This window comes from Alosa alosa, chromosome 15, assembly GCF_017589495.1.
Source record: "Alosa alosa isolate M-15738 ecotype Scorff River chromosome 15, AALO_Geno_1.1, whole genome shotgun sequence".
NCBI classification, from domain to species: Eukaryota; Metazoa; Chordata; class Actinopteri; order Clupeiformes; family Clupeidae; genus Alosa; species Alosa alosa.
The window spans coordinates 16,207,755-16,233,688 of NC_063203.1; the positions used below are offsets into that span (position 1 = coordinate 16,207,755).

Here is a 25,934-nt window from a genome sequence, read left to right on the forward strand (position 1 = left end):
TTAAGGCCAATGCCCACTGTTGGCATCTGACGCACATCAAAGTTTATAACTCCATTGCTTTTAATGAAGCAAAGCCCACTGGCGTTTGTGATGCTTGTCAGCGCCAAGGTTTAGAAAATTGAATGTCGTCACCAGTGGGTGTTTTACGCAGTCATGACTTTACGCAGTCATTACACATTCTGCATACCGAAATAAGAAATCTACTCCACGTATGCTCAAGTGAAACTGAAATCATGTTTTCTTCTCTGCTGGACTTTGTAGTATGATGATGATACGACTTTTTTTAATGCTGTGTGTAGATTACACACTCCAGATATGCACACTTTGTAAATGTGTAAATGGCAACAGTAACACACACACACACAGACTAACAGAGTTGTATTAAGGTGCTTTAACTGTGTAGTCCTTTCTTTGACATTTTAGCCTCTTAGCCTACAATAGTCTAATTGTAAATCCCTTTCTTCACTGAAGATTTTGCTGCGCACTCTTTCAGGGACCTGCCGATTAAATCCAGAATATCCTGTTTTGAATTTCACTTTGAGCAAAAGTGTCTGCTAAATGAATAAATGTAATGTAATGCAATTTTCTCATGACATATAAAATAGACTAAAATGGACCAAAAAAACCCACAGAAAACATAGCTGAGTGATATGACAGTAAATGTCTGAGTAAGTTCACTCTCTATTGCCTGACCTTTAACCCTTCTTTCAAACTAACGCTGTTTTCTTTATTAGAGGCGTGGATCTGTCTCTTGGGGGTGGTTTAAGTATGTCAATGGACAATAAGAAAGACCAATGAGCTGTTAGCGCTGTGGGTGAATGGTTTATTTATCCAATGAAATATTAGTGTGGGCGGGTTTAATCCATACGACGCTGCTTGCTGCCGGGGTAACGGAGTTTTGGGGTTGTACGGAATGTTGCCGGCGGAGTAGGAACTCCCGCCATTTTTCAATCAGGTATTAACCCTCTTGTTTATTTTGTATTTATTGACATTATAAACCATAATTATTGGAGAAACGATTTGATTCCCGGACATTGTTGAAGAACTGACAGAAGAGACTGTCCGGGAAGAGGCCGAGCCTGCGTAGACTGGAGAAGAAAGCGCGCCAGACCCCCTGACGGGCGCCTCTACTGTCCCCGCGAATTGGACAATTTAGAAAGGCTTGCTTTTCCTACCCGGCGTATGAGCGAAGTTTCCGCAGAACAGCGGAACAGTTGAAGACTGGAACAAATTCATACACGATACCTTGAAACTACATGGACATAATAGAACTATGACACAAGCGCAAATCCTCTATACTAGAAGAACAAGAAGGAGATGTAACTGTTAGCCGTGTTATTGTTTTGCTTCAGAGATCAAGCGAGCTAGCATGCTAGCCTAGCTGTGTGCTAGTCACGCAGTGAATGCTCGGGAAACGTGGGAAGCGATTTGTGATAACGTGGGATTCTGGAATACATGCAAAGTTTGTCTGCCGTATTTCTGAGGAGTTTTGTGCACGAAGGAGGTTTATTTATTGAGCTGCCACCGCTGTCGTCTCTCACCCACGATGGCACCGTTGTTGGGCCGGAAACCCTACCCCCTGGTTAAGCCGCTTGCGGAGCCGCCGGGCCCAGGAGAAAACGTCTACATCATCGAGCACACTAAGGAGGCCTTCAGGAACAAAGAGTATCCTTTCTGTCTGAACCAGACTACGACCCAGCAACTACGACCACCCCCGTGGCACGTTAAAAAACACCTTTCTTCACTAGTGATTCATTTAAAGCTTAAATGCGTTATGTGATGTCTACTGGGGCGAATTGGCCATTTTGTGGTTGTTTTTCCTGATTAGCATTGCTATATAGTTAGCAAGCTAGGTTTGGCTCAGCCCGTTGTGTAGCTAGCCGGCTAACATTGGGTCAAGTGTATCACGCCAGGGGTTATTTGTTTCACCCTCACGTGGATGCTGAGTTGAACACTCTAATACACATTCGCCTTTTATACTTTATTAACCGATGATGACATGCTTTCTAATTACAGTATTGTTGAGTTTGTTTATCTACTCATTAGCCATGCAATCGGCTATGCGGCTAACTGTTATAAAAGCGTCACATTGTGAAGCCATGACACATAGCTTACTAGCTCAGTTGTTTGCTAGTGTAACGTTAGCTGACATCACATTATCCACCATCGAGCTTTGTGTAAGACTTGCACGGACTCAAGCTTAATCGCTAGCACAGTGTGTGTGTGTACGTAATTGACATGCTACATTCATCTCTCACACTTGGCAGATGCTAGCTGTTAACCGAACGTTAAAATGTTTCAGCATGCGGGTGCTCTGCTAACATTACCTCAGGCTACATCCTGAAAGCGCCATCAGTAACGTGCCGGTTCAGGGCTTTGCCTCCTAAACTTCACCTGGCCAAATAAGTCGATAATGTGAACGGCAAGGGAGGAAAGGTTGGAAGATAAGGGTTAACAATAAACGATGAACTTGAGTTACACTTCACTAAGTTTGTGCTGTGTTTGGGAGTGATTCGAGCATCTGATGTTATAGCGGCAGAGAGGTCGGTGTGCCACGTGAGTTTATCATCATTGCACTGGACCTCACGGGGGGCTAATGTGGACTTCGTGGTCTCATCTTTAACCGGTACCCTCAAGTTCAACATATCGGCAAGTGCTTTAATTGTGTACTCTATTGATGGCAATGTTCGGAGAGCAGTTTCTCCAGTTGTATAGCACCGCTCAGTGTTATTGAAATACATAAATAAATACAATAATATATCTATTTATATATACCTGCACATCGGGGACGGGGGTCTGTCCCGAACTGGCCCTTTAATTACTGAGTCTGCTGCTCCGCTACACATTTACATCAATTATGAATGAGCGCGTCTTTTCGCTCCACTCCCGCCAGCTCGCCTGCTGTCTTTGTCTGTACCTTGCAGCACCACACAGCGGCGCTAAGAAGAGCTGGCCTGTAATGTGTTTACCAGAAAGTTTGACAGAGAAGAGATGTTTGAGGATGTCAGTGTTGGGAGGGAAAGACAGCTGTTATGTGACTGTTCCGCACAGCAGATCTCCCTTAGTACAGCATTTCAGATGACCAGGATGAAATCACAGCACATCCAAGACTCCAGATTGACAGCTGCATACAAAAACACAAGCTCTCTCATCTTTCTGTATACTCGTTGCTAGACATAATTGAATGTGTGATCTTAATGATAAAGTGATGATTGTGTGTTTTGGAGAACCCATCCACTGTTATGTGTATGACAAAAATGTGTTGACGGTAGCTTGCCACAGGGTTGCCGTCAGGCTTTTTGGAACGGCACAGAGCAGAGTTCCGACTGCTGGAGTGTGTGTGTGTGTTTTGTGTAAGGTATCCTTGACCTCCACCTTTCTCAGAGAGTATGAGGCCCGCCTGCAGAAGTATGGCGAGCGCATCTGGACATGCAAGAGCACGGGCAGCAACCAGCTCACACACAAGGAGGCCTGGGAGGAAGAGCAAGAAGTGACAGAGCTGTGAGTACACAAGAGAGGAGGAAAGAAAGAGATGAAAATAATGAAATGCTAGAGTGAGAGAATAAGTGAAATGAAGTCATGCCGATAGACTTTCACACCTCTGATGCATAGCAGTCTTTCCCTTCCTCTGCCTTGCTTTATTCTCTCACTCTCTTCGTTCTTTTTTTCATTCTTTCTCTATCTCTTTCCCCTTCCTATCTGTCTTCCTTTAAGTTTTCTGTGTCTTGTACTTGGAGGGCTGTCTTTAGGGAAAGTGGGCCTCTGTATATCATTGTACATTTTTCTGTTTGAAGTGTAAAGACTTCGCTGTGCAGCAGTGGTGGTCTGTCAGGAGGAGAAACCGGGCAAATTCAGCTGCTGGCTCCCATTGCTCCTCTGTTCTCCCATGTCACATGACCTTGTTTTCTGTGCTCTCATTGGCCGGATCACGGTGTCCTTCCCCTTCAATCTAATTACAGGGTGTACCTATTGAGTCAGAGGCAGAGAGGAATCCGTTGCAGACGGAATGAAGTGTTTCGCTCTAATTTTGCCCAAGGAATTTGGATAGGAGTTTGATAAACAAAAACAGCAAAAAACATCTGCAAGAGTATAAACAACACAAACATTGTAAACATCCCTGTGTGTAAACCATTGCCACCTCCTGGCATTTGGTAGGCTCTCGAAAGGGCACCCTTGTTATGCAAGACTGGCATGCGTGCCTCCTGCTCCCTTGTCCTTTCCCTCTTACCTCTCTTTGTCTGGTACACATACTGCCCCCCAAGCAATTTCTCTCTCTCTCTCTCTTTCACATTCCCACCTTGTTCCTATTTTTCTCTTTATCAATCTATATGCTGTACATCTCCTCCCTCCCTCTTCCTTTCTCTTTGTCATGCCCCCTCATGTCCCTGCTCTGAGTCTGGTGACAGAAGGGCACGAGTGCAGTAGTGAAGGTTATCCAGTGCCATCAGGAGCACGGGCGGGATCAGCCGTCTTATTTAAAGGCTGCTATTTTTACTGGAGGAGAGCGGAGTTTGCACGAGGCACAGTGCTCTCTTCTGGCCAATCTGAGGAACTGCAGACCTGTTTTGAGAGATGGCTGGTCTCGTGCTCTCCAAAGCTTGTTGAGTAGAGCTGCCACTAGAGGTTATTGTCAGACTAAGAGCAACAGCACAGCTGAAGTTCATTGGTGATGGTTTATTTAAGAAGTAAGCGCAGGGCTTAAAGTTCCGAGGAACAAATGAATGTAACACATTTAAAGTATCTGATAACTTTAAGCCTTGTTATAGCAACTGTCTAATGCCTTTCACTTTGAAATTTGTGTTTTTTAATGATCATGTTTTGCTTTATTTTTACTTCCCCGGTGCATTTGGAAAAAAGTTTTAAAGTGTGTTTGTGTATGTGTTTAGGCTTCAAGAGGAGTACCCCAGCTGGTTTGAGAAGCCAGTGCTGGAGATTGTGCACCATAACACAGTGTCTCTGGACAAGCTGGTAGACCTGGTCTGGGTGGAGATCCTCACCAAGTATGCAGTGGGCGAGGAGTGTGACTTCCTGGTGAGCTCCTGACCATTGTCCAGTCACAATCAGTTACCAAGGGAATGGAATTTAGCTATTGTGACATGGCACAACACAGCTCTGTCTGTAACGGCCTGTCCTAACTGCACGCGACGTGACGTGAGCCAGTGTTCTTCTGCCGTAGTGAACAGGGAAAATGATTCAATAGAACGGCATATTCAACAGATTCAGTGTGGACAGAGAGCATTCACCTGGGCTTCATCAGACACTTGCGTGCAGTTATGACGAGCTGTAAGACATTCCAAATGTCACTGTCTCTGTGACCATCTCTGGATACCTGTAGTGCTGCCGCGATTAGTCGACTTAGGCGACCTAATCGACCATGAAAATTAGTCGACGGCAATTTTTTTTAGTCGAAGAGTCGTTTTACTATTGACCGTCTATTTATTTTTGGTCTCAAACAGCTCACTAATGTTATATTAACTCTGTTATTAACTCTTGAAAAGTACAATGAGTCTTTGGATGTTAAACAGGCTACTAAGACTTTGGCAGTCATGTTTTAAACCCAGCTATGGACGCAAGTGTTAACGCCAGCAGCAGAACTATGGACCGTGCGGACCAGCACCGGCCGTAACGTGGACACTGCTGGTCCGGAGCCGTGGAGAGAAATTATTCCCGGGGCTTCGTCTGATAATTTGCTGCGCAATTGATCAAGGAACCGCGGACCGACAGAAAAAGAAAACAAACGTTTCTGCAATCAGTAGGAAATACTTGCTAATTTGGCGTCATCAAACATAGAGGCATACAATTAAATGGTGGTAGCCTATGAGCGTTCATTCAGAGAAACTGAAACCACTTGATAACGTTGGTAGCAAAGCTCTAATTCAACCTATTGTAAGGCTATTTAATTATGAAACTACATTTAATAGAACAACTTCCACACACAGAGCACAGACTATAATACACTATCTAGAATATTGTATAGTCAAATTTGAATAACGTGGCCAAAAGTTTGTGGCATAATTAAATATGTCAATATTCTTTCCATTTGCCTACCATTGTTTGATGCTTGCATGAGGGAAACACCCCAAAACGATTGCACCCATATAATTGCTGTTGTTTTGAGAAGTATTCATCATGCAACCATGCAAAAGCAATGGAACTATTGTAATTATATTTTACATTAGTAAAGCAGTCCTCTGATGTGCATGTTTTCACAAACTTTTTGTGAACAATGTTAGCATTATAAACACTGGCTACTTTGAAGTGCATGTATAACAATAGCGTAACAATAATAATTGTGATGTGATATAATGATAATTTGATGGGAGGTGGGTTCATGTAGGTGGGCCCTATGACCCCAAAGTATGCCATGACCGGGCCACAGGTCAAAGAAGTTGTCTATGTCCATGGCAACACTGGCATACAAATAAAGTCTATCAAAGGTCTGACATTAGATCTGAAGGTAGCATGTTTTTACGGTAATACAGCTTCTAACAAAAGTAGAGTGATGTATATTTTACGTTTTCCCTTTAGTTGAGTTCAAAATAAACGGACACAACAAAATAACAAACACTTGATTTTTAAAAAAAATAGTTGTTTAGATTAGTCGACTAATCGAAAAATTTGTCGAAACATTAGTCGTTAGAAAATTAGTCGTTAGTGTCAGCACTAGATACCTGTGAATTATTTCCAGGAGATTCTGAATGCTGGTTCAAATAAACGTGTTCCCTTAAGTGAAACTTAGCAGTAGGTTGTAGCAAATCTCACAGCCACACTCAACAATATCCATCTTTCCTCCATGCTCCTTTTCTCTTCCCTTCTTTGTTCCATCTGAAACCCTCCCATTCCCTCTCTCCCTTTCTCCCTCCCTCTATCCATTTCTCCTCATCCTCTCTCCTCCATTATCGCCTCCCCTTCCCCCCTCTATTATTCTCTCCCCATCCACTCTCTCTCCATCTCCCCATTCTCTCCTCCTCTCTGTCTTTGGTGTAATGGTGCCCCCTGCAGGTGGGCAAGGACAAGAGCTTTCGGGTGAACGTGGTGAAGATCCACCCGCTAGACACGCCGCCGGAGGAGGCTGGCGAGAAGAAGCTAGAGGGGGCCTGTGACTCGCCCTCTAGTGACAAGGAGAACGCCAGCCAGGAGAACCAGAAGAAGGAGCTGCCCAAGGAGGAGGAGGGCAGGCGAAGGGAAAGCCTCTGTGAGTTTCACTCACACAGACACAGACACACTGCCACAGAGATAAAAGACTTCTGAGTCTTTGTGTGTGTTTTGAGAGAGAGAGGGGGTCAGACGGAGAGTTTGTGTCAATTAGTTCATTGGCACAAACAAATGTAGTTTGCTCTGTTGCTTTGACAGAATTTTGATATTCCCTTTGATGTTGCCATTACGAATGCGATCACGTGGGGTCATTCTTGCCCTGCAGTCTTATGCCCTTCTTTGTTAATTCAGTGTTGGAAGAATTAGAAGCAGTGTGTTAAGACTATATTTTGTTTAGACAGTGGCTAAAACACGATGACATAGTTCTGATCACTTCTAAACACAACCAATGACTCCTCTCTAGTACATGGATGGTCGAAGGTGGTATGTTTATGTGTATTGGATGAACTGCAATTGGCTGATTGTTTATAAGTGAGCGCTCCATTCGGTGTTGCCACAGGTGATCGTGCAAGGCGGTCGCCACGGAAACTGCCCACCAGTATGAAAGAGGAGAGGAAGAAGTGGGCGATGCCCAAGTTCCTGCCACACAAGTATGACGTCAAACTGGTCAACGAGGACAAGGTGAGGCTTTTTGTTTGTTGTGGGAGCTCAAGTAGAACCAAAAACGCACAACATTTGACTTATGACTCATCGTTCGTCTTTGGACATGTCATGATTTTGACATCAGTTTTATGTTTGCCTATAGATCATCAGTGACGTTCCTGTGGACAGCCTGTTCCGCTCTGAGCGTCCGCCCAACAAGGAGATCATGCGCTACTTCATCCGGCACAACTCCCTGCGCTTGGGCACGGGAGACAGCGCGCCCTGGGTGGTGGAGGATGAACTGGTGAAGAAATTCAACCTGCCCAGCAAGTTCAGTGACTTCCTGCTCGACCCACACAAGGTGCAGTACCATAGAGAGTGTTTGAAGACGTAAAGAGCAGATGGATTATGAGTATTTATACAAGATTTAGGCCCAGTCAAACTAGTCATTAATATATGATTGGATCAGAGGCATTCCATGAGGGCACAAAACAGGGAAGTCTTGGGATATTGCCAATCACAGCAGTCTTAACTTTCATGTTGCAGTTTATACATGCTAATAATCTGTTACAGTTTATAACATGCTAATAACCTGTTTATATTGTCTAACTTGCTAAATGTAATTGTGTGTTTGTGTATTTGTAGTTTCTGGCGGAGAATCCCTCAACTAAACGCAAGAGTCTGAGCTCTCCAGAGGGCAAACCCAACAAGAAGCTCAAGACATCGGAGCCAGGAGCCGAGGGCGATGGGACCAATGAGAAGGGAGAGGAGAAGAAAAAGAAGAAGAAGAAGAAGAAGAAGGACTCTCTCCCCATGCCGCTCAGTCCTACAATTTGGGGTCACATGCAGGTGTGTCTGTGTTCAAAGGGCAGAGGTCACAGGTCACAAAGCTGATGTTGCTGTTGGACGTTTGTGTGTTGTGGGTTACAGGCTGTATGAACGAGAGTAAGTAAGATTCATATTTCAGGGTTTACGTTGAAAGGGTTTAATAGGCTGACCTCTGTGTTGCCTCTCTACAGAAGAAGGTCAATGGGTCTCCACTAAAGATGAAGAATTCGGGGACGGCGAAAGCTGACGGCGGGGTCCTGACTACGCCCAAATCTGCCAAGAAAGCTGGTGAGAAGAAATCAGCTGGGGCTGACGGCAAGAAGAGCCGCAAGAGTGGCACGAAGGGCGTCAGCGGTCAGAAGGCCTCCAAGAAGGACGACAAGTCGGCCGGCGGCAAGAAGCCCAAGATGAAGCAGATGACTCTGTTGCAGCTGGCCAAGAGCCAGGCGTCCAAAGCTGCCGGCAGCCCCAAGAAACGCCCGCCAAGAGGTGCCATGCCTGTGCAAACTTCGACAAAACCGCTGCATCCCGGTATGGCTACCTGGTGCGCTACTACAACCAGAACAAGGAGCGCGAGGACCGCAAGAACGCCCTCTCGGCGCTGGTGTCCAAGGCGGCCAAGGTGCTGTCGACGGAGGAGCGCGGGAGGCTGCAGCCGGACGAGCTGCGGCAGGCGGTGCAGAAGCGCTGGGAGCTGCTGGAGCGGAAGCGGCGCTGGGCGGCCATGAGCGACGAGGAGCGGCAGGCCGAGCTGCGGCGCCGCCGCGAGGAGGTGAAGGAGAAGACTCGCGAGCGCGCCAAGGAGCGCCGCGAGAAGGAGATGCTGGTACGCCGGGAGCAGCAGCGCCGCTTCGAGGACCAGGAGCTGGACGGTAGGCCTCTGCCGGCGTTCCGGCCCGTGGAGACCCCCGAGGGCCTTCCCAACGAGCTGTTCGGCGACGTGGCCATGGTGGCGGACTTCCTGAGCTGCTATGCGGGGCTACTGATGCCCGACGAGCAGTATCCAGTGACTGCGGCGGCCCTGCTGGAGGCGCTCGGAGGCGAACGCGGCGGCTTCCTCTACCTGAACCGCGTGCTGGTGGTGCTGCTGCAGACGCTGCTGCAGGACGAGCTGGCCGAGGGCTACAGCGAGCTGGACATGTCGCTCTCCGAGATCCCACTCACCATGCACTCGGCGTCCGAGCTGGTGCGGCTCTGCCTGCGGCCCAGCGACCAGGACCAGGAGAGCGCACGCGGCTCCGACGAGAACGACGGCGGCGGAGGCGGTTCGGGTCTGGGCGGCTACGACGAGGTGGTGACGGCCGACCTCCTGGAGCAGCTGGACACACGCGAGGTCTTCGAGCTGTCGCCGCCTGACAAGCTTCGCCTGCTGGTGGCGCTGTGCCACCGCATCCTCATGACCTACTCGGTGGTGGACCACGTGGACGCCATGCATCAGCGCTCGGCCGAGCTCTGGAAGGAGCGCCTGGCCACGCTCAAGGAGGTCAACGACCGCAAGCGCGCCGAGAAGCAGCGCCGCAAGGAGGAGATGGAGGCCAAGGGTCAGGGTCCGGCTCACGCGGCAGTGCCTGACGCGGCCGGTTGTGTGAAGATGGAAGGAGGAGGAGGAGCAGGAGACTCTCCTCAGGTGAAGGAGAAGCCAGCGGAGAAAAAGAGGGAGAGCGGGGCCAAAAAGGAGGCCGTGGCCAAGAAGGAGGGTGGGAAGGCAAAAGCAGAGGTGAAGGCAGAGCCCCCTGCAGAGCCCGAGCCGGTGGATATGATCAGCACGGTGAAGAGCAGGAGGCTCATGTCCATCCAGGCCAAGAAGGAGAAGGAGGAGCAGGACCGACTCAACAAAGGTGAGAGAAACGAGAGGATCGTGGTGAAGAATATTCAGTTTGTAATTTGTAGATGCACATATCTCAGTTTAAGCCTCAACAAAGGTTGCTATTCTAAAGGTTGCTATTCTTCTTTATTAGTGTGTTTGTGTGAATTTAGATTTCCAAACATTCATATGTATGCACTTTGTATGCTGTTGACTAATAACCAGAAACTATGACCAGTAACTTTGTATGTACCTTTACTTCACAATATTATTTTACATGTGCTTAAAACATTTGCACAGTACTGTATATGAAACGTAAATGTTATGTGTGTGTGCTGTAGAACGCATGGAGCGGGAGATGGAGGAGGAGCGAATCAGGAAGCAGCGGGCGTCAGCAGAGAGGGCCTTCCACGACGGCATCGCTAAAGCCAAACTTGTCCTGAGGAGAGTACCGCTGGGCACTGACCGCAACCACAGCCGGTGAGGACAGCACACACACACACACAAACACATACACAGGGATTCACGTTGCGTCACACACACAGGGATCAAGCACCACTTCAGCACTACAGGCTGATACCCGAGACGGGTACAATGGATAGAAACTAGCTCATTCATTCAGTTGGTAAATGGTAAAGCTGTGAGTGAGGGGTGTGTTTATCTATTTATGAAGTGGCAGTGGGGTTACACTGGGTGTGACTGTCAAGGTGTTGTGTATAAGATCACGTGTGTGTTTACACGTGTGTCCTACAGCACAAAGTGGGCTTTGTATTCGCCTTATTCATCCAGTGGCCAGAATGAGGCTACAGGGTACACTTGCCATTACACCTCAGTCCAGCAGATGGTGGTAATGCACTCTGTTTGCAAACTGCCAAAAAAAAGAGCTAAAAAAAGAAGGGTTCGCTGGCCTGTGGAGTGCAATACCACCACCATCTGCTGAACTTAGGTGTAATGGCAAGTGTACCCTTCAGCCTCGTTCTGGCTGCCGGGTGAATAAGGTGAACGTTTCCATTTGTACAACATGCATTTGCACTGTTTGTTTAATTAGTGACACACTGAGTAAACAAGCATGGGCCTATGAGAATCATTATTTCCTAAAGTGGTGTGTGTGTGTGTGTGTGTGTGGGGGGTGGTGCGCGTGTGCACACTGCAGGTACTGGCTGTTTTCGGAAGTGGTGCCGGGCCTGTATGTGGAGAAGGGCTGGGTGCACGACAGCATTGAGTACAACTACACCCTGCCCCCCGAGGACCAGCCCGCCCCAGAGGAAGAGGAGGAGGATGAAGAGCAGGACACTGAGGGTGAGCCTCACCTTTGACCTCCTGCCATATAACTCTGTTCACTGACTATGACCTCAGCCCTAGACCTTAGAGATGGGAGATTAAGATCTGCTGTGGTATGATAAATACTGAATGTCATTGGCTGAGCCCTGATGCATCTGATAGCTCCATGGTTACACAACTAAGCGATTTCTAAATAATACAGTTTTTCCCCACATTCAACATGTATCTCCTCACGATGCTCTAGCAGTCCGCTCTGTGTGCGCTCTGAAAAAATGCTTTTTTCAGGTTATGGAGCCAGGGCTGTGTGGGAACGGAGTATGCATGTACTCATATAACACTGTTGCATTTAGAAACAGGTGGCATTAATTTGCACCCACAAACCTATGAACTTGCTGAGTTTAAATGTCAACAATCTTTCTCCAGTACCACTAACTATCTTTAAATTGTTTTGTCAGCCATGTTGTTCGTCAGAATAAAGCCCGATGGCACAGGGTGGATTTCTTCTTTTTCACTTTCGCTCGGCTACTTCTTTCCTCTTCTTTTGCTGACGGTTTCATTTGTTTCTTTCACACAGCCAATGGAGAGAAAGAGGAGGAGGGAAGCGAGAGCGCCTCTACCGAGGGTGTCCAGCAGGTGGCGCCGGTCGTCCCTGAGCCGGTCATTGAGACCACCGTCCCCAAGCTGGGTCAGAACCTCTGGTGAGACCTGTGTGTGTCTGTCAAGTCAGAAAGAAGAGTGAGGTGTTCTGAATGGCAAACGCTTGCAAGGATTTGCAGTGATTCTGGAAGTGAAGGCGTTCTGATGGTGATTGTTGCACTTCTTGTAAATGTTTAGGTTTGTGTGTGACACCCCGCGGGACTTTGAGGAGTTGATGGAGAATTTACACGCACAAGGAGTGAGGGAGAGCGAGCTGAAGAACCGACTACAAGACCGGTAAGTTAAACTCACTCACTCACTCGCACACATACGCACACAATCTCACTCATACGCATGCACGCAGGCTCACTCACTCGCTCGCTCGCTCGCACAAACAATCTCATTCACTCACTCGCTCGCACAAACAATCTCATTCACTCACTCGCTCGCACAAACAATCTCATTCACTCGCTCGCACAAACAATCTCATTCGCTCACTCGCACAATCTCATTCACTCGCTCGCACAAACAAACTCACTCACTCACTCACTCGCACAAACAAACTCACTCACGTGCAAACAATCTCATTCGCTCACTCTCCCGCAAACAATCTCACTCGCTCACTCACGCGCAAACAATCTCACTCGCAAAAAAACTCACTGACTCATGCACAATAAGTCTTACTCACTCAGGCACAAAACATACACACACTGTCACTTTCTCACACATACACACAATGTCACTCACATACACACAATGTCACTCACCCCCCCCCCCCCCCCCCCCCCTTTTTTTTTTTTTTGTCTTAGGTCCCAGGACATCCTCCATTCCATCCACCTGACCCGCAAGGGCAACCCGGGTCTGAAGACCTGCGACGGGCACCAGGAGCTGCTCAAGTACATGCGCAGCGACGTGCTGGAGGTGGCCTCGCGTCTGCAGAAGGGTGGCCTGGGCTACATGGACGACACGTCCAAGTTTGAGGAGAAAGTGAGTGGCTCGTCTTGTCTCTCCTCCAGGACTAAAAGAGCCAAAGTGGGCGTTCATAACCTCTCAGTGGAGATTACAAGTTTGTTAATTTTGTTTGAATGTTGGGCTTTGCTGGATAGAAAGCTGTAACAAGCTTTAATTCAGATGGTGGAGCAAGGTATAAAATGCCATGGTCAAGAGAGATATCAAGAGGGCACATTTAATTAATTGTAATGATTAAAAGTGTCTGCTAACTGACTAAATGTTACATTTCTAAACTCTTAAGTCTAAATAACAGGATTGTTTGAATGTTAAGTGCAGTGAACAGGACAACTTGTTGTTCTGAACCTGTTTGTGTGTATGTTTATGTTTGTGTTTGTGTCATAGGTGCGGTCACTGGAGAACCTGAAGGACTTCGGGGAGTGCGTGATCACGCTGCAGGAGAGCGTGATCCAGAAGTTCCTGCAGGGCTTCATGGCCCCCAAGCAGAAGAAGAAGAGGAAACAGGGAGGCGAGGAGCAGAGCGCCAAGGCCGAGGAGGTGGATGAGGAGAAGAAGATGGCAGAGGAGGCCCGGGTGGGTGGACAACTCTAGGCAGAGAGGAGGACATGATGCAGACAGAATTTAATTCCGAGGGCTGTTTACACCAAGAACAATAACAATAACTGAAAGTGACCCTGATATTGTTAATGTCATTATTGTTATGCTTATTGTTATGTGTGGACAGTATCATTCATATTAGCTTAAGTGATACTTTTTGTTATGGTGTTCTAATTATAGTTCTCATTCTTGGTGTTAATCCCCCTTTATGACTATGGTTCTTAGTGGACAGTCTTTCCAAAGAAAGAGTCCAATGCGATGCACAACAGTGACAAATGCCAAACAAGACCTGTGTTGCTATAGCTTGTCTTGGATTTATCTTTTTCTGGAGGTGGAAATAATCCTCAACTAAAAATAGCGTGGTCGCTAGCCTGACGAGCCAGACCCATATTAAAATGTAGGGTCTGGGCACTCACCGTTTGCAGTGCTCAGTCCGAGGGGCGGGATAATCGGTTGTCTTTCAAATTCCCTCTGCACGCAATAGGACAGCGCTTTGAGTCCCATGTGTTTCCCACCAGCGGAGCTAGTTGGTTAGTTCAAACTTTTGCCAACTTAATAAAAGCTTAACTTGTGTCGCACTGTTCGCCAACAGCAACATTATCTTATTTGTTTTCAAGTAGCAGGGAATTCAAGCTAAACCGTTGCAACTCTGCCATCAATCATTATGTTAAGCTCACAAGCCAACGGAGAGTTGCAAGACTAGCCCTGGCAGCAAATGTAATTTGCTGCTGCTAGGGTGCGTCTAGATTTCTAGGCTATGGAATCGCAGTTGCTACCTTTTTAAAGCTTGGAATTATAAGGTTTTTTAGTTCTGAGGTATTCAAAGCTTTTAAGTGAGTTACAAGTCTCTCGAGATAGTAAGTCCAAACATGCATCCAACTTAAAGAAACCTCTTACATGATGTTAATAAGTTGTCATAGAATGGCAATGACAACTCTATTTTGGCAATAATGTCAGAACCTTATAATTCCAAGGGCACCATATGACATTGATGTAATTCATGCTGGGCTGAGAGAAGTACTTTAAGTGCTTGCTGTAATGTGGGCCTCCCTCCTGTAGGTGGCGACGGCTGTGGAGAAGTGGAAGGTGGCGATCCGCGAGGCGCAGACATTCTCCCGCATGCACGTGCTGCTAGGAATGCTGGACGCCTGCATTAAGTGGGACATGTCCGCGGAGAACGCTCGCTGCAAAGTCTGCCGCAAGAAAGGTGTGTGTGTGTGTGTGGTGGGGTGGGGGTGGGGGGTCATTTTGTTTAAATATTGTAATTCATATACAGTCCACTTGCGATTACATTACTGACCTTTCTCCACTAGGTGATAGTGGTACTTGGGACACATCCCAGGTATTCAGAAGGCAGGGTTGGAAGTAGCAGACCTCTCAGTACTCAGAGTTCATGTGCACTGTGAGGTTAACCAGGCAGTCATGAAGAAGACCACGTCACAGACAGTCCGTACCTTGATCAGTGACCCAAAGCCAACTCAACCATGCTCATCATGGTTTTTAATGGGTTGCAGTGACCACCGTTTGGTGGTTGTGGCCTTCCTCCCGGGCTAGCCTCGACCCTGCGTAGAGCTCTCCCTTGTCCACCAACAGAGAAGCGGATCCGTTCTGGTTCACACTTCAGATGTTGAGCCGTGCAGATCGTTTCGACCAAAAATAAAATCGTGAAGTTCAGGAACACACCAGGAGGGTTCCGACCGCGCTGCCCTCTCTGACCGTTGCCCTCTTGGCCTGCAGGGGCGCTGAGGCGGCTGTCTGAGGTGGTGTTGCTGAAGGACGTTGGACTGCCAGCGGCGGTGACGTCCGAGTCGGCCAGGCTGAGTAGTGTCAGGCAGGTGCTAGCGTGGACGACGAGAGATGCAGGTCAGAACGCCCCAGAGTAGATCAGACCAAGGGTTCACAGGACAAAGGTCTCTCCATATTTGGAGAGGGCAGGCTTTGTTTGGGAGGCTTTAAGTCAGGGGTCTCAAACTCCCGGCCCGGTCCAATTCCGGCCCGTGGCCCATTTCAAAATAATAATGTAATCCGGCCCTTGAGGGCATTTTTAATTGCGACAAACAACGACACTGATTAAAATAGACGATAGATCCAAGTACGGTAACAAATTTCATTTGTACTCTCCTCCACTAGTTGCTAGACATCCAGAGCTTTATTCAAGCCCAAAATCGCTGCACACCGTTTTCAGGAAATACAGTGTATTAGCCTACACGCGAGAAACATGAAGACGTGCATTTGTTTGTAATGACGCGGAAGCGATGCAGGCCATAGTTTTGCACAAATTGAAGCAGAAATAGGCCTACACCAAATGTTGAAAACAACGTTCACATGTGATGAAGTCTTGGGTAAGCTATGCTATTCTGATTCTGAAGGAGAATATCTGCCTTTTGGAGATTATATTATGATCGATCGTCTATTGACAGTGATGGTCACGGTGCGTCTGTGAATGGAGGTGCGTCTTTGCGTACGACGGTGTCCACTAAGCATACCATGCTTATTTCAACCCTTTGCCCAAAATAGCTCGAGGTGGCAGTGGTAATCGTGATGATGGTGTCCGTAATGGAAGTGGTACAGACAGCTCTGAAGAACTACAAAGTCACCCGCGATAGGAACTGATTTGACCAGGCTACTTTATTGTAGACCTATAATAACGGTTTGTGGAACAGGCTAGTTATAGTTTACTATTGTTACATCTTAGGCCTACTGTTTTCCTGTTAATTTGTTATTTGGGTAATATGACAAAAAGAAAGTAAACCTGCTCAAATAGTTCAACATCCAGTATTTACTGAAAGGTGCATAATTTGAGTTGCTTACCATCCAGTGGCAAATTAGATGGGTAAATTTATAAACTTTTCTTTATACTCAAAGATTTTTATTTTTACATTTACAGTAGGACTTTATCTCTGACCTTTCAAGCCATGGCCTTTTGAAATTTTGATATGCCAGGTTTAAATAAGTTATGAGAGGAAAATACTTTTATTTCTTTTCATAATTTGTATTTATATTTATTTTATCATTATTGTATAGCACAGTCTAAAAATAGATAAAAAGACTTGCACTTTCTGTTTGCAGTTTTGTATTTGAAAATACAGTATTTGAAAAAAAAAAAAAAACATTGCATTTTAGGAAATAGACATTCTTTTTTGTATTATTCTTTAACACTGACGCGGCCCTCCAATCAGATGACGTTGGCAGAAGTGGCCCCCAGCTCATTTGAGTTTGAGACCCCTGCTTTAAGTCAAATCAGTTCTATGTGTGTCTGGATTGCATAATGAGCAAAACTGCCAGTTACTTCAAAATATACAGCATATGAAAACCAGGAACCTCCACTGAAAAAATCTAGTCATCACTAATAGTGCAGAGAAGGAGGGAGTTTAAAGTAGACAGGGAGTGAAGTAAGGGTCTAATGACAGAATCTTGTACTTAGAATGGGATGGTCAATTTGTCCCTTTTTCTCGTTCTCTCTCCCCTCTCTCAGGAGAGGATGATAAGCTGATCCTGTGCGATGAGTGTAACAAGGCGTTCCATCTCTTCTGCCTGCGGCCGGCTCTCTACCGCATCCCTGCCGGGGAGTGGCGGTGTCCGGCTTGCCAGCCCGCTGTGGCGCGTCGCTGCTCCAGAGGACGGTAAGACTGCATGCCCACTCTGTTACTTCCTGCACGTACATTACATTACATTACATTACATTACATTTGGCTGACGCATTTTTAGCCAAAGCGACTTACATATGTCAACTATATTACAAGGGACTACATTGTCCCCGGAGCAACTTGGGGTTAAGTGCCTTGCTCAAGGGCACAACGGTGGAAGCCGGGAATTGAACCGACAACTTTCAGGCTACTGCACGCTAGCCCAGCTCCTTAACCGCTACACTACCACCGCACTACGTACATACCCTGACCAGCAGAAACATGGGTTGGTCATTCCGTGTACGCCTACACCAGCCTTCACTTGGTAAGATGGCTGATGCAGTAGCAGAATTTGTTAAACTTTCCTGATGCAGTTGTAGTAGAGATTTTGCATATGTTTGTATTGGAATATGAAGTCCACGTCATCAGTCCATATAAAGAACAAGGAGTGATTTACGACCAATATGCCACAGTTTGTCTGTGGCTCAGAGATTCCAATGCATTCTGAGCATTTTGAGTAGTTTAAGTGTCAAATAAGAACTGGGAGTGATTTATGGTATTGATGAGTTTCAGTAGAATTGGATAATGTAAAAATGGTGGAACGCTCAGTGTCCATCTTGTCTGCGGGTTGGATGGTGGACGTAGCAGCGCAGGGGCCTGATCTGTACACTCCCCCACAGAAACTACAACGAGGACAGCGAAGAGGATGAGGACTCTGAGGAAGAGGAGGAGGAAGATTCGGACGAAGATGATGATGAAGAAGATAAAGACTACAAAGCCATGGGACACAGCTGTGAGTTTGTGATGAGGGCACTTTAACACTGAGGCACTCGCACATGCAGTTTCCTGGATGCTTTGGTTTCCTTCTTGCCAAAAGACGACCAGAGTTTCCCGAAGCTGAATTGTGTGTGTGTGTGTGTGTGTGTGTGTGTGTGTGTGTGTGTGTGTGTGTGTGTGTTTTGCATGCAGTGCGGCCGCGAAAAAAGGTCAAGCAGTCTTCCTCACGCTCGAAGAGCCAATCAAAATCCTCATCCAAGAAACAGACGACACCCAGCAACAAGTCCAGCTCCAGCAAGCCGAAGGGAACGAGTAGCCCTGCCGACATCGATGAGCTGGTGAGTGTGTATTCAACATTGTTTTGCCGCTTTGTTGGTAAATGAGAAACAAGGAACAAAACGTTGACATGCTAGTGTAATACTGCCAGAAACTCCATTATATTGAAAATAATGTGCACACTATTCTATACTACTCGATCGGTTCGGAACTTAATATTCAAGAGTTAGCAGTGCAACAGTGTCTGTTAAGTGTTCCATTGCATTTATAACTCCAGGTTGAATATGGGATATTGAAAAATATTGTGGGTAAAAAAAGAAGCCTTACAAAGCTGACTGACTGACATTAATAAACAAACTGTTTATTAATGTTATGGAAGTGTAACCTATGGTGAGTGGGGCCTGAATATATGGGTAATAATTATGGCTATGGTTCTTGGCACCTTTGTAATAATAAATAATAATTAAATGAAAAAATATCATAAAAAATTAACAGTTTAAAGTAGTCATATAGCCAGGGGTGGGTAGTGACACGTTACAAGACGCACATGAGTAAAAAAAAAAAAAAATTTTTGAGTAACGGCAACTTATTGCCTTATTTCTTTTTCAAAACTATTCTTCTCTCGCAAGTACATTTTTGAGACGGTAATCTAATCTTTACTCCTCTTTACTCTACTCTTTACTCCACTATATTTTCAGTTGCCTTTTGTTACGAATACAAGTTTATGTTACACTTTATTTGACAGTATCGACATAAGAGTGACATGACACTGTCATGAACTTGTCATAAACAAGTCATAAATGTTTGATATAACGCTTCTGTCATTGTCATTCGGTTTTTGCCGTAAATTAGGGTTAGGGTTCATGTGTCATGTCACTCTTATGTCGATACTATCAAGTAAAGTGTTACCCAAGTTTATTATCAGAGGAGTAAGTATTTTGAGGGAGAAAAGCCCCACGAATATAAAAATGTGAGACTGCCAGAGTGCCAACGAGACAAGAGGTATGCCATGACACGGAAACTTTCACCTATATTAATTTGTTCATTTTTCATTTGTTTGTGCATTGTTCAATAATCATATTGGACAAGGAAAGTAGGCCTACAACTTAATTCACAAGCAAAGCAAATGCACTGAAAATCGAGCACACAAGTTAGAAAAACCTAGCATTCGCTTATGTTGTCAGTGCAGGTCATGACAGATGGTTAGCTGAGGAAAAGATAGCCTACTCTTGCTCTGTCCGAGTGGACATGCCTAGGCTATATGTAGCCTAAAGATAGGTCTACCCATAATATAGCCATTGTTTTTAGGTTACATTGTTTGTATATTGAAGTTATAATCCGACGTCTAGCAAGGCAAAGCAGAAGAATCATCTAGCAATGGATAGGAAGGGACTGCATTTCAATCCGTAGCCACTTAATGCTTATTCTGGCTATGACGAGAGCCTACAGAAGTGTGTCAAATAAGTTTCCTATATGATTAACCTACAGAGGAGGAGAAAAGCAAACAGGTGTAAAGGTTTGTACTTTGTATCCCTTTTAAAGGGCCATCAAATCAGATGGGTTGCTCAGATGGGAATATTTACTTTTACTCTTTTTTTTGAAGGGAGTAATTGTACTTTTACTTGAGTATAGATTTTCAGTACTCTACCCACCATTTAAAAATAAACAAACACATACATGCATAAAAATATTAATAATAGTAAGACTAATTACAGAATTTAACAGACTAATAACATTACTGTAGAAAATAGTCATAGTAACTATAGCCATAAAACAGACTGACCGTGAGGAGTGTTTAAAGGCCTTTTGGGCTGGTTGCTGATGCTGGTGTCTGACGGCTGCTGTGTTGACGCAGGTGCGGCAGAGCTCTCGGGGTGGCTCTCGCAGGGTGGCTGTGGAGCTGGAGAAGTGTGAGGAGATCCTTCAGAAGCTCGTCAAGTTCCGCTACAGCTGGCCCTTCAGGTACACACACACACACACACACACACACACAGCTTCATCGAGTGCAAACACACACACAGCATACACACGTTGAGCTACATCAGGCACACACCGACACACCCACACACATTTAGAGGCAGAGGGTCACAGCTGGTCCTTAGAATCCCACACTTGAGTTACAGTTAGAGAGTGTGTATCTGACTCTTGAGGCAGTCTTGCACACAAACACCATCTTTTTGCACACCTGCATCATCAGGTAGAACATCAGGTACTCACCCACACTTACTTCACACACTGCTTTCCCCTCTCCCCCTCCTGCAGAGAGCCAGTGTCCCCTGACGAGGCAGAGGACTACCTGGACGTGATTAGCCAGCCGATGGACTTCAGCAGCATGCAGGACAAGCTGAGCGCAGGCCGCTACCGCACGACCCAGGATTTCCTGGAGGACATGAAGCTGGTCTTCTCCAACGCAGAGGAGTACAACCAGCCCGGCAGCGCCGTGCTCAACTGCACCGTCCGCACCGAGCAGAGTTTCACAGAGCTGCTGCAGAAACACCTGCCAGGGCTCAGCTACCTGCGCCGCCGAACACGCAAGCGCCTCAGCCAGGCCCATCAGGAGGAGGAGGAGGAGGAGGAGGAGGAAGAAGACGATGGCGGCGATGAGGTGGAGGAGAAGGGGAGGGAGAAAAGGGGCTTGCAGAACGGACGAGGCTCCTCGTCTGCTTCCAACGGTCGGCGCGGCAGGAGTCGAAAGAGGGGAGAGGAGGCGAGTGAGAGTGAGGAAGATGAGGAGGAGGAGGATGAAGATGACGAGGACGGCCGGCGGAGGAGCCGGAGGGGCGCGGGGAGGAAGGACTACCGCGAGCGGGCCGATGAGGAAGACGAGGATGCGGAAGGGGGAAGCGGGGGCGGCCGCAGCAGAACTCGAGCACGCAAGGGCGACGAGGAGGATGGCCAGCGACATTCCAAGCGACAAAAACGCTCTTCGTGAAACCCAGGGTGCTCGTTATAATATTGTTGTTTTCTTTCGACTTGGGTTTTTTTTTCTTTTTTTTTCTGTGCTATTTGTAAACAATCCCCCACCTCCCAGAAATGTCAAATTTGGACCCCTAAACCCACCCCCTACTCCCACGATAGACCTCCCTAATTGTACCAAATTCTCTCCTACTTGTATGTTGTAGATTTTTTTTGTTCCCAATTCCTTGTATTATTTCCGTGCTTCAGGGAGGTTTTATGTTGATATTTTGACAAAGAAAAACTGATTTATATTTGTAATGGCATTTATTATCAGTGACATTTTTTCAACTGATGAAGCAAATTTCCTGAGGGGAAAAAACTTAAAAAAAAAAAAAAAAAAAAAAAAACTGAAGAAAACCTAAAATTTGAAAGTGATCTCATTGAGCTCTTAAAAACACTTTATTTTGTTCTTTCGACTTGTTCCCTTTTAGACCTCACTCTATGCTCTCTCTCTCATGGTAAATACCTCCTATAACAACTCCTGCAATTGCCTCATAGCCAATATGTCAGTAATTGGGTCTTCTGTTCTGTTTGGTTATGTTATCGTGTTGTTTTGCTGTTCCATCAATATTGCTGGGTTCTAAAGCTAAAGCTTAAACCTAAAGCAGGATTATGACCAACATACTATCTTCTGCACCGACCAGTTCTAGCATCGTAGAGGTTCTCCAGAACCACCACAGCGGGAGAACCAAACCGAACTGCACGTCTCAGGTTAGCTGGAGTGGCTCAGATGGATTCTACCCAAATTACCCTAAACCTCCACCTAGTTTGTTATTATCGGCCATGTTATTAGAGAGCTTTGGGAAATTAAGATGGTCAATCTTGAAGTATGCAACATCAGTCTGCGCTTAAACAGTCTTCAGTGTTTGTTTTGTTTTCTTTTTTCGTTTTGTTTTGTTTTTTTAACAATAAAGACACAATGAGTATCTTTTTTTTTTGCTCAGATTTCCTCCATCTTTCTCCATACATTTACGTTGTCTTCAACAGTAGAGACAAAGTAGAGAAGGCAGACTGGGGTCATGAGATTATTATTTTATTATTATTATTATTATTATTATTATTATTATTTGGTCCTTAGTTGCCAGAGCTGCTTTACTCCCCTCACGTCTCTCGGCAGTGCACTAGTTTCTTTAGTGTGTTACATGTATCTTACATGGCCAGTCAGTGCATCATCCCTGTGAGCTGAGCTGAGGTGTTCCAAAACCTGAAGTTGAGAATTTATCCCTACATGTATAATAGTGCTGATGGTACATTTAAGTCTGATGATCTCTTAACTCGTATTGTATGGCAGCGCTTGTTTTGACCTGCGTCTGAGGTTGCAAGATTGGGGCATCATTTGTTACACTGGATTTGGGTCTGGACTAGATAACCACCAGATGGCCTTGGAAACATTGCTCAACGTAGTGCTAACACAACACAACACAACACTGATTAAACGTCTGACAATAGTATGTGTCAATTGTGAGAGGGGGCTTTCACTAATATGAAATGTAACAGATCCATCAGATTGCAGTGGTGTCTGTTAAAATCCATGTATAGCCATTGTTGGGTGTTTTGAAGTTTGAAGTTGAATGACCAATATAGCACCATACCTGTTTCTCACACACAGACAAGCCATTAGTTTTGTTTGATCAATGAAAAGGAGCAAATGACTCAATTGTGATACAGTGATCATGTAACTTTCCCTCTCTTACCAGCAGAGGGCACACTAACCCCACAGTTTGTGCATTTAGGTCCTGATGAGGACCTGTTCACATCAAGCACTTAACCAAGAGCAAGCATCTCCCAACAGCCTTGTCTCCTGTCAGACGACTAGAGTCCCACTGAGCTCCTCTCTGGTCACACAGATCAGCTTTAAGGGCTTCCACAGTTCTCATCCTTTTTGGCAGCTTGTCCATCCGAAGTGCCAGTGCTTTAACATAGACCTCTCCAACTCCCTGCCACTTGAGGGTTTCAAATCATAAGCCTCACAGCTTTGTGCAAGCCATAGAATATGGTCAGGATTAGCTAAGGTATAACCCAGGCTGTGTTTGAACAACAGAAAAAAAGGGAGTTGGTTGCTTCCTTTACTCTTGACCTTAAAAAACCTGCATCAGCAAATTGCCCCACATCCCCATGCTAAGGTTGCGAAAATCTACATTGTGTGGGTTTCATCTTGTATCATCACACAGGATTCCTTGATATCCCTTATCGACCAATCAGATGAAAGAAGTGTGGGAGAGGACGTGGAATTCAAGATTCTGGCGCCTGTGTGGTCTGGTTGGGGGTCATTAACGTAAATGTTCTCCAGATAAATGGGGCTGCAAGTCTATGACTGCACTTTCTGTTTCCCCTGCAGTTGTATTTATGGTTCTCAGGAGGCAGAGGTCTGATGGCGCGGTGGAGAGTGTGCCGGTAGTTAGGCTCTGGGTTGGGATTCGAGACGCATCGTTTCTACAGGAAAGGGATGCTGAGCAAATATTATATGTTCCCCATAGAATCCCCTCCACCCCTCACTTTCAAAGTTTAATTCATTTGGAGTGTTCTATTTGTGAACTGTTGGAGGTGTAACTGACCCGTCATCACTGCCACGTGTAAACTTTCTGATTATTATATAATGTGTAGAGAGGGTTGGGCTGGCTGTGGCTGCAGGATTGGAGAGGGAATCTTTTCTTTACTTTTTAATAAAATATTCTCCAATCACACAGCTTTTTGGACTATTTCATCAGCTTTTTTCTGTGTCCTGCTGCTTGGTATATCTATCTGTCTGTCTATCTATCTATCTCTCTCGCTCTCACTCTCCCTGTCTCCTTTTACGCTACCTGTTCTGCAGCTGTACATTAATACTATTTCACTGTAAAACAGCTTTTGACTCACAGATGAAGGTGTGTGTGTGTGTGTGAAAGGAAATCTGCAATCTGCTGTAGTCATGACATGAGGATGAGGGTTTTTTCGCCCCCACTTACTGACCCTGTGTGTGTGATTTTTGGAACCTGCAGTCTCTTCGTGCTTCCCAGTTCCCCCTACTGCTATGGGATCTCTTGTTTTGCCAGAATGAAAAAAAAAAAAAAAAAAAAACGAGAGACTGAGGAAGAAACACCATTCATTCTTTTTTAATTGCAGACACACTTATTATTCTTGGCCTTCAGGTGGCTGCAGGTAATTAGGCTTCCCACTTGCCGGGCACTCTCCAGATTTTCCACTGTTACAGAGAGAGAGAGAGAGAGAGAGAGAGAGGAAGACAAAAAGGAGAAGCTCACTGAGAGGAGACAAGCAGAAGAGAATGAGAGTCATAGGTCAAGAGAGAATAAGTCTCTGCTAGGAAGGAGAGAGGGAGAAAAGAAGTCAATGTTAATGAAAGGCTCAGACATGAGTTTGAGGAGAGGTATGTGTTCAAGTGACGCAAAAAGGGTGGATATGAGAACAGAGACGCATCACACAAGTCAGGGTTTAGAGGCAAGTGCAGGACAGTGTGGTGTCCAGACTTTTTGCATTTCACACCATACCAGGTCTTTTCAGGTCTTTCACTCTCTGCCTATAACCTTTTGGCCTGTTTCACACTGCCTGTAGTGTGTGTGTGTGTGTGTACATTACCATATTTTGGGACCTTAGGAACATTCATAGTGCCTGTATATAAGACGTGCATCTCAGACGTTCTGTGCTCATGACACACACAACACAGTGTGTGACAGGGCTCATACCGGGTTGCAAATAAAAGCACCATGAGCTCATGGTGCTTATGGTGATAGTTGATAGTTGTTGTTTTATGAGAGTTGTTGCTTTATTTGTGCATTATTTAACTTTTTTGCCCTTATTTAACATTGAAGCATCCTCTGGTTGGGTTAAATGAACACAGTACAAACGCACTCACAGATGCACACAAAGACTATCGCATTTGTAATCGCTCCCCCTCCACTACGTCTTTTGTTTTGTTAATCATACAGTCGGGTCTCATACATTTTAAAATATGACGATTGGCACTGTTTTACATTTACGACCCACAATTGTGTTTGCTCTCCTCTGAATGCTGAGTGAGTGTGCAGCAGATCCGGACCACACCAGGCTGAAGCAGTCTACAAGCCACAGCCTTCCCATCTTTATTATTTCTCAACAGAGCCAGGACGTGCACTTTTTTTCTTTACAAAGACCTGTGTGTGTGTGTGTGTGTGTGTGTGTGTGTGTGTGGTCAGACTCAAGTCAGACGGTGGCCCACCGCTTCCACACACATAAACAGGCAGACACACAAAGGCGTCTATGTTTTATCGCAGTCACCTCAGACAACAAGCCCCAAACACTGGGGGAAACATACACCCACCCACTCACACACACACACACACACACATGCAGACAAATACACACATATATTTACAGACTTGGTGAAATAACAGTGTCTCTTCCATCTGGCTCCAGGTTCTCATCTTAAAACATTCAGTTCCCAACGAGGGAAAACACACTGCAGGCGTCCG

The 25,934-nt window shown here is 45.8% G+C and overlaps 1 protein-coding gene and 1 long non-coding RNA gene across 2 annotated transcripts in view; one reads left to right on the top strand and one right to left on the bottom strand.

Annotated features, from left to right (window-relative positions):
- Positions 1–888: 888 nt before the first annotated feature.
- On the top strand, positions 889–22,420 carry baz1b (bromodomain adjacent to zinc finger domain, 1B). The gene is given in 21 exon segments (XM_048264547.1): positions 889–1,665; positions 3,385–3,501; positions 4,887–5,031; positions 7,003–7,195; positions 7,655–7,776; positions 7,901–8,098; positions 8,383–8,586; positions 8,757–9,099; positions 9,102–10,403; positions 10,711–10,849; positions 11,523–11,668; positions 12,225–12,348; positions 12,485–12,583; positions 13,096–13,273; positions 13,640–13,828; positions 14,912–15,059; positions 17,328–17,475; positions 18,159–18,271; positions 18,448–18,593; positions 20,387–20,493; positions 20,794–22,420. Coding segments are annotated over 21 exon segments (4,950 nt in total). The 5' UTR covers positions 889–1,546; the 3' UTR covers positions 21,464–22,420.
- Positions 22,421–24,586: 2,166 nt separating this feature from the next.
- LOC125308873 overlaps positions 24,587–25,934 on the bottom strand; it is a 22,997-nt gene continuing 21,649 nt past the window's right edge. The window contains exon 3 of the long non-coding RNA XR_007196004.1: positions 24,587–24,670. This is a non-coding gene — a long non-coding RNA (uncharacterized LOC125308873). The remainder of the gene's footprint in view (positions 24,671–25,934) is intronic.